The following is a 17,863-nucleotide window of genomic DNA, read 5'->3' as shown; positions in this document are numbered from 1 at the left end:
ATACCTGGACAGTAAAAGTACTCGTTCTCATGAATTGACTGGTACATAAAAGACCAGAGGACTGATGCATCAGCATGTCAGAATTAAAACTACTGTATACAGAGTTATGCACCACATACATCTGTGTTACACCATTCACAACAGAGCACATAATTGCAGTCAGGGTACTGCTAGACTTGCAGGCATAACCAGTAAAGAATAGATGTTGACAAATGGACCAACAGGTTTTGCTGGTGTAACTTGTATATTCTTCCTTAAAATAATTTATGTGATTACATTATAGTGTGGTATCCAAAATGTGGTTGAAAATATATCTAAACATGTTTACAAAATTATTGGCAATATTTAATTAAGACTGCCTCAAAAAAATTACTCTTATAGCATTAAGATGCAATGTACTTATGTAAAAACTGAATGGATATTTGGTACAGTTGCTACAAACTGATATAAAATAGATTACTTAACACAGGATAATAGTTTGCAAGAACCACAAATACATGTACAAAGCCATTAAAATATTTTTTAAAAAATATTGAAAATTATACAGATCTTAAAAAAGTGGGAGTTCAAATTACAATCTGGCCTTCTACAATATCATTAAAGTAGTAGTGTAAATTGTGGTTACATGCAAATTAATGACAGTGTACCAAATGAAACACAGACAATTTTTTTGTAAAATTCAGAAATGTAATTATTAGCAGGACTTACACAAAGTCATTTGGCTAATCTGTGCTTCTACCATGTCATTTAAGTAGCAGTGCAAGCTGTGATTATGTCCAAAGTAACAACATTAGTATAGTACCATAGTAAAATGGGGATAAAAACAAAAATTAAAAAATCATTTAATTTTTAAAGATGCAGAGGTATATTACAAGCATGGCTTACATATGTTTTTTTGGTAACCACCCAGGCTGCAGAAATACTGGAGTGAAAGCCATGTGAGCAAAAACAGAAATAATTACAGCAATAGTGGTGACACACTTAGTTCATCATGGCAGCAGTAGATTGACAATGTGCTCACCTACTTCACACACACATTTTATCCATACAGTGTAATTACATTACAGTGTGAATGCTAATGTTGTGGAAGAACTTTAAAGGCATATTTCAAGAAAATTATTGATAAGTAATTATTGTTAGCAGAAGGTAAAAATCTTGTCTTTTAATGCTCATTACATAATGTACCTATATAGCAGCTGGAGTCATATTTAATACAATTACTAGAGCTGATATACAATTGATTACTTAAGAGATGTTACACACACACACACACACACACACATTTTCACCATCAGTAACCTATTAAAAAATTTAAAAATTTCTTTTACTCTCTGAAAATTGCAGAGGGTATGTTACATACTGAACAGCCAAAAAGTCATTTGAGCAGCAAGCTACAGTGCGGTTACAGTCTGAAACAATTCTATGTAATCACATAGTAAAATGAATAATAAAAAATATAAACTGTGTATTTTAAAAGTACAACCGGGACTTAATCCAAGTCATTTAGGTAGCAATCTTTGCTGTGGACACCACATAAATAGAAACTACAATCGCAATGGTAGCATAATTAATTCAATATGGTAGCAGTAGGTAATGTGATGGCCCATATCAGATTCACGGTCTATGCTTACAAAGTATTTTTGTAGATATACTATGTAAAAATAAAATTAACATCATAATTAAATCATGACATTAATCAGTGAATGACAACACACTGACACATACAGCACATCACTAGGTAGTAGAAAATTGTCATTTATTAAGTGATGAGACCTCACGTAATGCTTGATTACTATGTTACATTAAGAATATCATATATAGTATTATTGTTCACTGCACAGAATGTATATTTTTATTCAACAGTACAGAAGAGAAATCAGGAATATTGCGTGTAGGGTACTATGTAGTTTGAGGTCTATGTGTATGTGGTATTATGCTAGCTTATTAGGACAGTCTGCTTTCAGTATTACCAGTAATTTTGTAAACATGTGTTTGGATGTATTTCCATCCAAATTTTGGCTAGCATACTGTAATGAATCACATAAATTGTCTTAAGAGAAAATTTGCATTGCCTTTGCTGCAACTATGTGCTCTGTTGTGAGTGGTATAAGGCAGATGTATGTGGTGAATAAGCGTGTATGTAGTTGTTTCAATTATGACATGCCAGTGCATCAGTCTTCTAGTCTATTACATACCTGCCAATTCATGAGAAAGAGTGCTTTTACTGCTGTTTTCAAAAATATGCAATAAGCTGTTTGTTGAGGTATGTTGTATTCCTGGTTTTTCTTTTATATTGTAGCAAATTCTGTATATTACAACAGCTTGGTACACAGGGTGGTCCATTGATAGCGACCAGGCCAAATATCTCACAAAATAAGCATCAAACAAAAGAATGCAAAAAATGAAACTTGTCTAGGTTGAAGGGGGAAACCAGATGGCGCTATGGTTGGCCTGTTACATGGTGCTGGCATAGGTCAAATGGATATAAATGGCGTTTTTTAAATAGGAACACCCATTTTTTACTACATATTCGTGTAGTATATAAAGAAATATGAATGTTTTAATTGGACCACATTTTTCACTTTGTGATAGATGGTGCTGTAATAGTCACAAATGTATAAGTACATGGTATCACTTAACATTCCACCAGTGCGGACAGTATTTGCTTCGTGATACATTACCTGTGTTAAAATGGACCATTTACCAATTTCGGAAAAGGTTGATATCGTGTTGATGTATGGCTATTGTGATCAAAATGCCCAACTGGCGTGTGCTATGTATGCTGCACGGTATCTTGGATGACATCATTGAGTTCTCCAGACCATTCGCTGGATAGTACGTTATTTAAGGAAACAGGAAGTGTTCAGCCACATGTGAAACATCAACCATGACCTGCAACAAACGATGATGCCCAAGTAGGTGTTTTAGCTGCTGTCATGACTAATCCACACATCAGTAGCAGACAAATTGTTCGAGAATCGGGAATCTCAAAAATGTCGATGTTGAGAATGCTACAGAAACATCAATTGCTCCTGTACCATATTTCTATGCAACAGGAATTGGATGGTGACGGCTTTGAACATCGTGTACAGTTCTGCAACTGGGCACGGGAGAAATTACGTGATGATGACAGATTTTTTGTATGCATTCTATTTAGCAATGAAGTGTCATTCACCAACAGTGGTAACGGAAACTGGCATAATATGCACTACTGGGCAACAGAAAATCCACGATGGCTGTGACAAGTGGAACATCAGTGACCTTGGCGGGTTAATGTATGGTGCGCCATTGTGGGAGGAAGGATAATTGGCCCCCATTTTATTGATGTCAATCTAAATTGTGCAATGTATGCTGATTTCCTATCTAATGTTCTACCAATGTTACTACAAGATGTTTTACTGCATGACAGAATGGTGGTGTACTTCCAACATGATGGGTGTCCGGCACATAGCTCTTGTGCAGTTAAAGCGGTATTGAATAGCATATTTCATGACAGGTGGATTTGTCATGGCTCACACGTTCACCGGATCTGACGTCTCCAGATTTCTTTCTGTGGGGAAAGTTGAAGGATATTTGCTATTGTGATCCACCGGCAATGCCTGACAACATGCGTCAGCACACTGTCAATGCATGTGTGAACATTATGGAAGGCGAACTACTCGCTGTTGAGAGGAATGTCATTACATGTATTGCCAAATGCATTGAGGTTGATAGACATCATTTTGATCATTTATTGCATTAATATGGTATTTACAGGTAATCACGCTGTAACAGCATGCATTCTCAGAAATGATAAGTTCACAAAGGTACATTTATCACATTGGAACAACCAAAATAAAATGTTCAAATGTACCTACATTCTGTATTTTAATTTAAAAAACCTACCTGTTTGTCTAAAATTGTGAGCCATATGTTTGTGACTATTACAGCGCCATCTATCACAAAGCGAAATAAGTGGTCCAACTAAAACATTCATATTTCTTTACGTACTACACGAATATGTAATAAAAAAATGGGGGTTCCTACTAAAAAAAAAGAACAGTTGATATCCATTTGACCTATGGCAGCGCCATGTAGCGGGCCAACCATAGCACCATCTGGTTTCCCCCTTCAAGCTAGACAAGTTTTGTTCTTTGTAGTTTTTTTATTTGATGCTTATTTCATGAGAGATTTGGCCTGGTCACAATCAATGGACTACCCTGTATAATTACACTACATATATATATGTATGCTTTTCAGATCTGAAGATGGTAACATTTATTAACAAACTGGTTATAATATGTAAAGGTTGTTATTAGTGACTTGCAAGGAAGTTCATCTTCTAACAGCTGTTGCCACAGATTGCACCTTTTGGCTCAAAATGAGTATTTCCACATTACTTTAATCTTCAAATCATGAAGCTTTGAATTCCAAATAAATCTCTGCCTCTGTTCTAACATCCTGAATGCCCTCAAGATTATGTAGTTGTATATGGTCTTTCATACTACTATGTTAATACTGTATGTATAACAACAGATTCCTCTCTGATATATCAACAGATGGAATTCTCTCACAAGTAAGATAACACGTTTTTCACCTGTTGTAGCCATTCTAACTACACAGGTGGTAACTGGGACATTTACAGATGTCATTGTGCTCATGCTCCCCTGCTGGCTGTGTTGTGGTATCTCAACTTTACGTCCAGAGGATGGACACTGCAACCTTCTTTCTTGATTTATGGTATCACTTCGTGACTTAAGCTTACTGAATGTTCCTGTCTCTGCAGATTAAATGTTTTGTTGGTACAGCAGATGTCACATCACAGTAAGCCAGTTGCAACATGAGCTTATATAAAACTTGTTTACGTCAACCTTGGAATGTCAACAATTATAATTTCTTCTGAGCATGTGTCTGATTGTGAAACATAGTCCATGTACTGCACTTAAATCTTTTTGCTCCAATTTTCAGCAAAGTTAATGAATTGTAGTTCTGAAACAACATGGTAATAATGTTCATTGTTCCAAAAATAGATTCCCGGCCACGTAGTCCACTCTCGCAACAACAGTTATTTGAATTTAGCCATTGCTTTACTAGTTGCTTGACTTGAATTGCATTGCAAACCTTTTTAGCTTTAATTAATTGTTGCAAATGTTGATACCAACATTTCTTGCTGCCAACACCATACTCTGATGGCTGTTTTCACATTCCTGTGCTAGTAAATATAGCTTTGCCATGCAGCCATGCAGGATTAGCCAAGTGGTCTAACGCGCTGCAGTCATGGACTGTGCAGCTAGTCCCGGCGTGTGTGTGTTTGTCCTTGGGATAATTTAGGTTAAGTAGTCTGTAAGCTTAGGGACTGATGACCTTAGCAGTTAAGTCCCATAAGATTTCACACCCATTTGAACATTTTTTGCCATGCAAAAAATACATCAAAAACTGTTACTACTGTTGTGTTCTGCACACACATCTTGCTGCCACAAGTAGGTCAAGATCAGTAAGCAGATACTTCAGTAATAGTTTGTTATGATCAGTATTTGTAAATTTGTAACAGTTTCAAAAATGTTTTATCTACTTAGCTCTGGATATCAATATTTTTGTAATTGGCCTCCTTTACATGTGACTATAATTTAACCCTTAACTACTATGGTCATTCACAGGAACACAATTACTATGGAGGAGTCTCACAGACCCCATTTTTCTATTTTGTATATCAAACCGGAATTTTGCTGAATATATATAGTTTCTTGACTTCCAGTCATTCATTACACTTCTTAGCGGTGGCTTTTGTAGAAATTAGTTTTTTTTTAACACTGTGGTATTTTAAACACTTCTAAAATTAAAACAAATCGAAATCTGGAGTATATTTTTATTTTATGAGCTACGAAAATAACAGCAAATAGTTAGCTATCTACTCACACACAGATTTTCATCAGAGGGATTATATTACGAATTGGCAATATAACTAGGTGGTAAAAACCGACATGACTTATGATAAATTGTGTGCGAAGTCAGCTTTCAGTTTACGACCCACTTTGCAATGGAGAGCGAATATTCCAGTCCATAAGTCTATGAATGGAGAAACTTTGCCACCATTTTACTTCTAAAATGACATGTAAAAGCTAAATACTTGTTTTCATGTGCCACTGAATCATACTTTAGTCAATTTCCACCTGCAAACACTTCATGCAGACCTTCCTGAAACCCTCCAAACAAATCGGAACACCATGCTGTTGACATGGATACCTTGTTTTCCTCTTCAGACGTGGAGGGCAAAAGGTGCATGTTTTTCGATTTCGGTGTCTGAGGCTCATCTTGCAAGTGAAGCCATGTCTCACATAACACACGTTGCACAGAAGGCCCAAATTTCCCCGCCATGGAGAAACAGTAGCATGCAATAAAAACGCGGCACGCAAACACTATGGTATGTCTGTGAGACCTCTCAAGGCTAATAATTACGAAACAAAGAGCAGCAACAATGCAAGAATGCTGGCACGTATAGCTTCCCAGCCAATAGGAAGGTACATGAACGAGACCATATGGCTTTGCAGGGGTGTGAGAAATATCTCGACACAAAAATTAGTAGCGGTCTGAGAGACGGTTGATAGTGGTTAAGGGTTAATAGCATCTTGAAAGTAGTTCTGTGATTAAATTTTTCTATACTTTCCTCATATTTCATTTATATTCTGGTATGGAACACATGTTTTTATGAAGATTTGATTCTATGGGGTGAACTTCAAAGTACTTTTCCAATTCCTAATGGAAAGAAACATTTAATTTGATTATTTAATTCATCATGTTATAGTTTGAATATTTATCTGTTTCTACAAATTATCATCATTTCAGCCAGTGCAGTTTTGTAGTTGGTGGAAGTAATTCTGGGTACCCAAATTACCCGAATGTGCCGATTTCTCATTCAGGAAATGTTGGACCTGAATCTCATCTGTCATATCATTTTCAGCACTGTAATGTCTTTCAGTGAAATTGTCTGAAATTATTAATTGAGTGAATGGCATTCAGTGGTCTCCAATCCATGATGCAGACTGTGTGGATCATTATGTCTCACTGAAATTATTGCAGGATAGTGATAGTTTGACAGGAGAGCAGGCAATTTGTACCAGGGAGAAGGCCTGAACTCTGTGTTTCTTGTCTCCAGTCCTGAATCACCCAACTAAATAGGACCATGAAATTTAACAAAAATACCCCCTTCTCTCTTGGAAACAGTGTTACCCTGACTGCACTGTGAGATGGTGTTTCAGTGCTTGTAATTTGGGCAGAAAGGAATGCTGTCAGTGCTGTGACTGGTGTTTGATTTCAGGGTTGAACTGAAATACCGAGATCTTGTTCCTTGTGACAGTTAAGCCCTGAAACTTGTTCTTTTTGTTTGCCTAATGCCAAAACTTTCAGTTGAAATGTTACAAACAGTGCTTGGAGAAATTAGACCATCGGGTGGTCATCTGACCATGATGTAGAATTCTTCATCCCCTGAGACTGTCTCGTCAGTAATTAACACTCTTTCATTTCTGTCTGTCATTAATTCAAATCACTACTGTGACTGACAGTAAAACTTCCATATCAGTTGCAATTGCTTTTGTCATCCAAGTATGAATTTGCGTAGTTTAGGAATTGGTTCAGAATTAACTTTGATAGATTAAATATCTTTCACTATCCAAACTTATACTTGTTGGTAGCAGCCAGTGAGAATTCCTTTAGAAAAAGCTGATGATCACAGATTCAGCATCCCAGTAGGCATAGTGATAGCTTATATGTGATTAGAGTTGAGGCAGGTGAGAGAATGTTGCAAATGCAATAGTGTGAACAGCAGTTGCACTAATTCAGGAGACCTCACTTTTGGTATTATCCCTGTATATTGTTTTAGTGTTCTTTATATTTAATATACAGTGTATACTGTTACTTAAGAAACTCTGTGATACCATCTTTACATCAAAAGAGAAGAAATTGTCTCCATGGTTGACTACTCAGATAGTTACATATTATCATATTATTTTAGAGCTTGAGTAATCATTAACTTGACTGAAGCCACTGTTTGCCTGTCATGCAATTGACAAAGTAACCTAGTTTAGTTTTGGGAAACTACACGATTGCTTATATATCCATTTTATTGAATGTATAAATCCTTCTAGGTCTTGTAGGTTGATGATATCAGTTGTCAAATAAATATGATGTTTGTTGATCCAAGAGTCTATGTCATCATCCTGAAAGGCATCAGGTGTGTGTGTCACCAGCAAGTGTAACACGGAACTATTATGGGTGATTTTCCAAGCTGTGTCTTCCAAGAAATTTTGAGACACAGCTTTTAAAATGTGTTTGTTTTTCATGCTTCTTGTCTTCCACTGATGAAGCTGCAATATTTGATTTATTGCAGATTGTTCAGATTTCCTAACTGTTACTGAGGCAATACATAGCTGATAGAATGAGGCTCTTGTCAGATTTTCATACTTTCTTTTTTTTTTTTTTTTTTTTTGCAGGCAAGTCAGGTGGTACCGTCACTTGTTTAATATGTCAAACATGTTTCACATTCTGATCAGATTCTTTTTCAGTGGACTTAAATTCATTGCCTGCTCTTTCCCACTTCCCAGCTACACTGGTAACCACTTATGGTTTTCAATGAATCAGAGATCAGTCATCAGCTATTAAATCATTGGGTGTACATGTAAGAAGTCACTAGCATAAATATCATAGCATAGCTGAAGTTCCAGATTCAGGTTTTACAGTTGGCTTTGGACAAGAGATCTGCAGTCAATAATACATATTCTTTTTACAGGAAGATTAGTGCTTGCTTCCGTAGTCTTCTAAGATGTTGTAATAGAATGTATAGTGTCTTTGTGAGAATGAATATATTTGATCCACTGCCTGGTTCATAGGGCTAATAGGATGTCTGTAAACAAGGGGTATCATAGTGAGCTTTAGGTGGAGTAATAAGAATGAGTACTGAAGCAAAACACTTGGTAATAAGTATTACTGGTAGTTAGGAGCATTTGAGGCATCAGTCTCAGCGTGATTGAACTAGATTTGCTGAGGGATTCTGAGCTCTGGTGTGTAGACTATTTGTCCTCTGCTATTTGTGGAAACAATGTTATTTTCAATTATTTATTTGAAGATACCCTGAGTGGAAGGGATTTAACAGCTAAAGTACCACCACTAGTCAGGTTAGTGTAATGATGAATGCTTCTGACAGGCATTAAAGGAGTGTAGTAATAGTAGTAGTAGTAGTTGTTGTTGTTATTATTCTATGATACAGTTGTGTATTCTAGTTTATACTTTGCAAGCCTCTTCTTCTTCGAATAACTGCTGCAAGTTACATGCATATTAACATGTTTATTATATTCATCCCTTTGTCTCAGTCTACCATTTTTACCCCCACATTTCCCTCCAATACAAAATGACAATTTCTTGATGCCTGAGAATGTGTCCTATCAACTGATCTCTTGTTTTAGCCATTTGTCCAATAAATTTCATTTCTCCCCAATATGATTCAGTACCTCATCACTAGTTACAGAATCTACCTCTCTAATCTTCATCATTCTTCTGTAGCACCACATTTTAAAATCTTCTAATCTCTTCTTGCCTGAACTGCTTATTGTCAACAATTAACTCTGATATGAAGCTACACTCCAAACAAATACATTCAGGAAACATTGCACAACACTTAACTTTTTGTGAACATTAAAAAATTCCTCTTATTTAGAAATTCTATCCATACTGTAGGCAGTCTGCATAACTGATAATTCAGTAATATTTACACCTAGCAGCACCTACTTTCTTTGAAATTGGAATTATGGTATTCTTGTTGAAGTCTGAGGGCATATTATGTGTTTCATCCATCTTGCTGACCAAGTGGAATAGGTTTCTCGTGAGTTGATCCTCAGTAATCCTCATGGAATATATCTGCTCCAGCCTTGTTTTGATCAGTACTGTATCTCCCATCACATCTTCATCTGCATTCTGTTATCTTTTTATAACATTTTCTTCAAGTTAGTTTTCCACACAAACTACCTCTATATATTCCTTCCATATCTCAGGTTTCCATTATTTGTTTTGTAATGCCTTTTGTCTGAATTCTTGGTATTTGTACAATTGAGTAATTTTTCTCCAAATAGCTCTGTAATTTTTCTGTAGGCAGTATATCTCTCTTCCCTAGTTATGTAAACTTCTACAGCCTTGCATTTGTCCTCCAGCTATCCATGTGCATCCAATTCACACTTTCTGTGAATCTCATTTTTAGACACTCCTAATGCTTTGCCCCTACTTTGTTCGCTGAATTTTTATATTTTCTCTTTTTGTAAGTTAAATTCAGTATCTCCTGTGCCATCCAAGGGTTTCAGTTAGACATATTTGATCATAAGTTGCCTTCACTATTTCATTTCCCTAAGTTACCCATTCTTCTTTCACTGTTTTAGTCAAATGTAGCCCAGTGCTTCCTTTCAGTTATTTCCGGTTTCAACTTACCCCCATCCCATATTCTACCTCTTTGCAGTCCCTTGTAGATGTCCTGCAGTTTAAAGTTCTGTATGAGCATTGTATAATCTGAAACCTTCCAATGTCTCCAAAGCTCTTCCACATTGCAGCTTTCTTACATAATTCTTAACTCAAGTGTTAACAATGATTAAATTATGCTCTGTTTGAAATTCTGTCAGGTAGATTCCTCTTTCACTTCTTTCCCCCAGTCCATATTATCCTACTATTTCCTCTTTGCTTCATTTTCCTACTATTGAATCCTAGTCTTCTATCATAATTCAGTTTTCCTCTCACTTAACTACCCAGATAATTTCTTTTTTCTCATTGTTTTTCAGTCTCTTTATCTTCTACAGAGCTATTTAGCATTTAAACTTTACTGTTGTAGTGGACGCTGAATTTGTGTTGTATTGTGTTTATGATGCTGCTTTCATTATGGTAATCATAGGAGCTTATCTGCATTGCTGTCATTATCATTCATTATTAGATCTACTTCTGCACTATCCTATTTGATTCTGCATTTGTAAGCATGTGCTTACTTGACCCACAGTTCTGCTCTTCTTGCCACAGCAGTTCACTAATCCCCACAGTATCTAACTGCAACCTGTATATTTCTCTTTTTAAGTTCTCTAACCTACACTATGTGATCAAAGGTACCCGAGCACCCACCTGAAAAAGACTTAAAAGTTCGTGGCGCCCTCCATCAGTAATGCTGGAATTCAATATGGTGTTGGCCCACCCTTACCCTTGTGACAGCTTCCACTCTCACAGGCATACATTCAGTCAGGTGTTGGAAGGTTTCTTTGGGAATGGCAGCCCATTCTTCATGGAGTGCTGCACCGAGCAGAGGTATCAATGTCGGTCAGTGAGGCCTGCCATGAAGTCGGTGTTCCAAAACATCACAAAGGCATTCTATAGGATTCAGTTGAGGACTATGTGCTGGCCAGTCCATAACAGGGATGTTATTATCATGTAACCACTCTGCCACAGACCGTGCATTATGGACAACTGCTCGATCATGTTGAAAGATGCAATCGCCATCCCCGAATTGCTCTTCAACAGTGGGAAGCAAGAAGGTGCTTAAAACATCAATGTAGGCCTGTGCAGTGATAGTGCCATGCAAAACAAGGGGCACAAGCCCCCTCCATGAAAAAAAAACGACCACACCATAACACCACCACCTCTGAATTTTGCTGTTGGCACTACACATGGTGGCAGATTATGTTCACTGGGCATCCACCATATGCACATCCTGCCATTGGATCGCCGCATTGTGTACCTTGATTTTCACTCCACACAATGTTTTCCCACTGTTCAATCATCACCGGCCACAGTGGCCTTGCGGTTCTAGGCACTTCAGTCCGGAACCGCGGGACTGCTACGGTCGCAGGTTCGAATCCTGCCTCGGGCATGGATGTTTGTGATGTCCTCAGGTTAGTTGGGTTTAAGTAGTTCTAAGTTCTAGGGGACTGATGACCTCAGCAGTTAAGCCCCATAGTGCTCAGAGCAATTTGAACAATTTTTTGTTCAATCATCCAATGTTTACACTCCTTACACCAAGTGAGGTGTCATTTGGCATTTACTGCGTTATGTGTGGCTTATGAGCAGCCGCTTGACCATGAAATCCAAGTTTTCTCACCTCCCACCTAACTGTTATTGTACTTGCAGTGGATCCTGATGCAGTTTGTAATTCCTGTGTGATGGTGTGTATATTACACATGACGACCCTTTTCAACTGTCAGCGGTATTTGTCAGTCAACAGATGAGGTCAACCTGTGTGCTTTTGTGCTGTACATGTCCCTTCACATTTCCACTTCACTATCACATTGGAAACTGTGGACCTAGGGATGTTTAGGAGTGTGGAAATCTCGTGTACAGGTGTTTGACACAGGTGACACCCAATCAGCTGACCATGTTCAAATTCCATGAGTTCCATCTGCTCTCTCATGATGTCTGATGACCACTGAGGTCGCTGATATTGAGTACCTGGCAGTAGGTGGCAGCACAATGCACCTCATATGAAAAACGTATGATACTTTTGATCATATAGTGTATCTACCTAATTAAGGGATCTAAGAGATCATGTTGTGACCTCTTACAATTCCAGTCTTGTTTATCTTGTTGACGGTATCCTTATGAGTATTTGCCACCCTGGGATCTGAATGTGGGGCTATTTTACTTCCAGAATACTTTACCCAACAGCCATCATCATTTAAAGAGACTCAAGAGCAGCAAGCGTTCAAGAAAAATAATAGGTGCAGTTTCTACTAGCTTTCAGCCATTTCCAGTACCAACACAGCAGGGTTGTGTTGGCTAATGTTATGACAGCAGATTGGTCAACCATCTGTTCATTGTCCCTGTAACTACAGAAAGTTTGCTGCCTGCCTTAAAAACAATTATATTTTCCTGATCTCTCCACAGATACTTCTTCATTGTGTTTGCACCAACATTACAGCTGTCCATATCATTGAGGCATTCAACGAACTCCACTTCACAAGATCCATGGTTTAGGGGAAGGTTTCACAGTTACTCAGTAGAAGTTGTCAGTTTAATGGTAAAGTGTTCTGTCTTGCAAATCACAATCATTTTATCATCAGCCAGTTTATACCCTTTTGTCATTAGTTCCTTTGCATTTTTTTACAGATTTTTCAAGTGGAAGAGTATGTAACAAGTCTTCATGTTGCATCACAGTCAACAGTCACCTTTATTGTAGCAATTTTTACTATGTGCACCCAATAAACATATCGTTTTTATTCGTGTATTGTTTTGCAAAATTGCGATGTGGCTTCCAAATATTTGTTCACCAGTCAGCTTCATTCCCCCATATTTTATGCTCTCAGGGTGAAGTACTGGCAGTCACTTAAACTATGAATAAAAACCTATAGTTCACTGGAATATAATGTTGGGTAAAATAATCCAGAGGTAAAGTAGTCCCCCACTTGGATCTCTGGGTGAGGACAACTCAGGAATATGATTTCATCAGGAGAAACAAGAGTGGTGTTCTGCAGGTTGGAGAGTGCAATGTTAGATCCCTTAATCAGGCAGGTAGGTTAGGAAATGTAGAAAAGGGAGAAATGGGAAGTCTGAAGTTACATATTGTGGGGATTAGTGGACGATGGTGGCATGGAGAACAGGACTTCTGGTCAGGTAAGCACGCAGTGATAAATGCCGAATCAAATAGGGGTAATGCAGGAGTAGATCTAATAATGAATTAAAAGATAGAAATGCAGATAAGCTACTATTATGACCATAAGGATTGCAGTGTCAGGGACATGATAGACACAAAGTCAACGCCCACCACAGTAGTGCAAATTTATATTTCAACTGGTTCCACATATGATGAAGAGATAGAAGAAATATATGATGAGATGAAAGACATGGGGGATTGGGATTGGAATTCGATAGTAGGAAGATGATGAGAAGAAAAATAGTAGTGAATATAGACTGTGAGAAGCAAATGTAAGAGGAAGATATCTGGTATAATATTGCCTAGAGAGTATTTTAATCATCGCTAACAGTTGGTTTATGAATCATAGAAGAAGGTTGCATGTGTGGAAGAGATCTGGAGACATTGCACAGATTCAGGGTGATCATATAATTGTAATACAGAGACTTGAGAAACAGATTTAAAACTTTAATATGGTTCTTTAGGCCAGATGTGGACTGCGACTATAATTTATTGGTTATGAACTGTAGACTAAAACTAAAGAAATAGCAAAAAGCTAGGAAATTAAGAATTTGAAACCTGTACAAGCTGTAAGAACCAGAGTTTCATGAGAGTTCTGAGGGAGCTTAGGCAAGGGCTGATTCCATGAGAGGAAAGGAATACAGCAGAAGACAAATGGGTAGCTTTGAGAGATGAAGTAGTGAATGGAACAGAGTATTACATAGATAAAAAGACAAGGCCTACTAGAAATCCTTGTAAGTCAGAGGAGACGTTGAATTTGATTATTGAAAGTAATTAGTGAAAGGAGAAAATATAAAAAAATGCAGCCAAGAAATCAGTTGAGAGGGAATTGAAACGTCTAAAAAATGAGGTTGACAGAAAGTGAAAAATGGCTGATGAGGTAGGACCAAATAAGAATATAGCCTTCCGAAATGCCTTCACAAAAGAAGACGAAGTAAATATTCCAGAATTCGATTCGAGAACAGGTGCCAACATGAGTAACGTAGAAGTAAATACCCTTGGAGTAGTGAAGCAACTGAAATCGCTTGATAAAAGCAAGTCTTCTGGTCCAGACTGTATACCAGTTAGGGTCCTTTCCGAGTATGCTGATGCATTAGCTCCATACTTAACAATCATATACAACCCTTCGCTCGACGAAAGATCCGTACCCAAAGACTGGAAAGTTACACAGGTCACACCAATGTTGAAGAAAGGTAGTAGGAGTAATCCACTAAATTACGGGCCCATATCGTTAACGTCGATATGGAGCAGGATTTTAGAACATAAATTCATGAATTACCTCGAAGGAAACGGTCTATTGACACACAGTCAACACGCATTTGGGAAACATCGTTCCTGTGTAATACAACTAGCTCTATATTCACATGAAGTGCTGAGTGCTATTGACAAGGGATTTCAGTACGGTTCCATATTCCTGGATTTCCGGAAGGCTTTTGAGACCGTACCACACAAGCTACTCATAGTGAAATTGCGTGCTTGTGGAATATCGTCTCAGTTATGTGACTGGATTTGCGATATCATTTCAGAAAGGTCACAGTTCGTAGTAATTGACGGAAAATCATCGAGTAAAACAGAAGTGATTTAAGGCGTTTACCAAGGTAGTGTTATAGGCCCTTTGCTGTTCCTTATCTATATAAACGATTTGGGAGACAATGTGAGCAGCCGTCTTCAGTTGTTTGCAGATGACGCTGTAAAACGATTTAGAAAAAATATCAGAATGGTGCGAAAAGTGGCAGTTGACCCTAAATAAGGAAAAGTGTGAGGTCATCCACATGAGTGCTAAAAGGAACTCGACAAACTTCGGGTACACGACAAATCAGTCTAATCTAAAAGCGGTAAATTCAACTACATACCTAGGTATTACAATTACGAACAACTTAAATTATTGGAAAGAACTCACAGAAAATGTCGTGGGGAAGGCAAACCAAAGGCTACGTTTTATTGGCAGGACACTTAGAAAATGTAACAGACCTACTAAGGAGACTGCCTACACTACACTTGTCCGTCGTCTTTTAGAATACTGCTGCATGGTGTGGGATCCTTACCAGAGAGGACTGACGGAGTACATCGAAAAAGTTCAAAGAAATGCGGCACGTTTTGTATTGTCGCGAAATATGGGAGAGAGTGTCACAGAAATGATACAGGATATGGGCTGGAAATCATTAAAAGAAAGGCATTTTTCGTTGCGACGGAATCTTCTCACGAAATTCCAGTCACTAACTTTCTCCTCCGAATGCGAAAATATTTTTTTGACACCGACCTACATAGGGAGGAACGATCACCACGATAAAATAAGGGAAATCAGAGCTCGTACGGAAAGATATAGGTGTTCCTTCTTTTCGCGAGCTATACGAGATTGGAATAATAGAGATTTGTGAAGGTGGTTCGATGAAACCTCTGCCAGGCACTTCAATGTAATTTGCAGAATATCCATGTAGATGTAAATGAAGCATATATCACTAGGGCAAAGGTAGATATGGTATATAGAAAAATTAAAGAGATTTTTGAAGAAAAGAAAAGCAGCGGCATGGATATCAAGAGCTCAGATGGAAAATCAGTACTAAGCAAAGAAATAAAAAATAAAGGTGAAATGAGTTGAGTGCATGTAGGAGCTATATGAGGGAAATGAACCTGACGGCAGTGTTATAGGGTAAGAGGAAGTAGGTCAAGATGAGGCAGGAGGTACTACAGCGTGAGAAAAATTTGACAGACCACTGAAAGATCGTAAGTCAAAGCAGCCTTTGGAGTAGGTGACACACTGTGAGAACTACTAACATCCTTGGGAGAGCCAACCATGACAAAACTACTGCATTTTGTAGCAAACAACTTCAAGTTTCACATAAAAGTGTCAAGTGTCATTTTGATTCGATGTGACTACCATTTGTGATGCAGCAAAGATCCCACCAACAATCAATTTCTTTCCACATTCATTGCAGTAAGTTGCGAGTAACTTTTGCAGAGGCAGCGTAGATTCGATTTTTCAGGTTGGCTAATTTGCTTTGTAGGAGGGGAACATACACAAGGTCCTTAATGAAACCCCAGAGAATGATATCCACTGGTCTCAAGTCTGGAAAGTGAAGCGGCTATGGGATTGGCCCTTCACAGCCAATCCAACGACCTGTGAATCGATTATCGAGGAAACCTCGAACTTCTTTGAGGTGATGCACCATACGCTTCCTGTTCGGCAAGGGCACAAAACACAACTATAGGGGTATCAGGGATGTGCTCTGGGGTTGCATGTGGAGTCAATCCAACGACCTGTGAATCGATTATCGAGGAAACCTCGAACTTCTTTGAGGTGATGCACCATACGCTTCCTGTTCGGCAAGGGCACAAAACACAACTATAGGGGTATCAGGGATGTGCTCTGGGGTTGCATGTGGAGTTTCATTGCCCCTTATTCTGCAGTTGTACGTTTGCACAATACCACTGATCTGAAATGTTGACTAATCGCTGAAGATTATTGTATTCAGGAATTTCTTACCGTCCTCTGTCCATTGCATTTTCAACACAGAATCCCTGACGAGCAACCTTATCTATATCACTAATGTGCTGTGCCATTGTGAATCTGTATGGTTTCAAGTGTGTGTAGGCAGTACTCGCCAAACAGTCCTTTGTGGAATGACAGTCTTGCAAGATGCATGTCGCATTCATTTTTGTGGGCTGGAGGCAAAGCTCTCCCTAAACTGTTCGACATAATCATCAACATTATTTATCGTACCACAATAAACAACCCGTTTCAACATAGTTTTGTGGCAAGAGTAAATTTTAGGCCTACTTGGAGGCTCTTTGGCGTATTTGGTGCGAAATTTACGCCGGCAAGTTGTTGCAGAGTTACTTTCATGAAACCAAAACCCACAGTGAGCACACTCCACACCAGCGAAAGTAGTCGACACAACTATGCACTACGCTGACGTACCTGGTGGCGCAGTAGGGTACTGATGGACTATGTGAATCAGATTCGAGGTTGTTTGCTACTAACTGGCACATCTACAAATTCTGTGTTATCTCGGTTAATTTCTATATCGTTCCAATATTGTAAAGTCATACTTGACTCACCTTGCATAATTAACATATGTACTCAGTTAAGAACTTGCATAATGCTGCAGGTGAAAACTAGTCCACAACATGTCTTATAATTGAAACAAATGGTAGTAGCTTCGTCATAAGTTGCATTGAGAAGTATCTGTTCTGTTTCTTGACAGTGACTAGTTTTGGACAATT

The 17,863-nt window shown here is 38.1% G+C and overlaps 1 protein-coding gene across 5 annotated transcripts in view; it reads left to right on the top strand.

The window, feature by feature from the left end:
- Positions 1 to 17,863, top strand: part of LOC126427296 (zinc finger protein ZFP2-like) — a 276,401-nt gene that overhangs the window by 133,027 nt on the left and 125,511 nt on the right. Inside the window, exon 9 of one of the 5 annotated variants that reach the window (XM_050089595.1) lies at positions 13,096 to 13,146. The exons of the other annotated variants lie outside the window; for them this stretch is intronic. Coding sequence (XP_049945552.1) covers position 13,096 — 1 coding nt within the window. The 3' untranslated portion in view covers positions 13,097 to 13,146. Of the gene's footprint in view, positions 1 to 13,095; positions 13,147 to 17,863 lie in introns of those variants that run through there. 5 annotated transcript variants of the gene reach the window in all.

This window comes from Schistocerca serialis, chromosome 11 (genome assembly GCF_023864345.2).
Source record: "Schistocerca serialis cubense isolate TAMUIC-IGC-003099 chromosome 11, iqSchSeri2.2, whole genome shotgun sequence".
Lineage (NCBI taxonomy): Eukaryota > Metazoa > Arthropoda > Insecta > Orthoptera > Acrididae > Schistocerca > Schistocerca serialis.
This window is presented reverse-complemented; position numbering and strand designations above follow the sequence as displayed.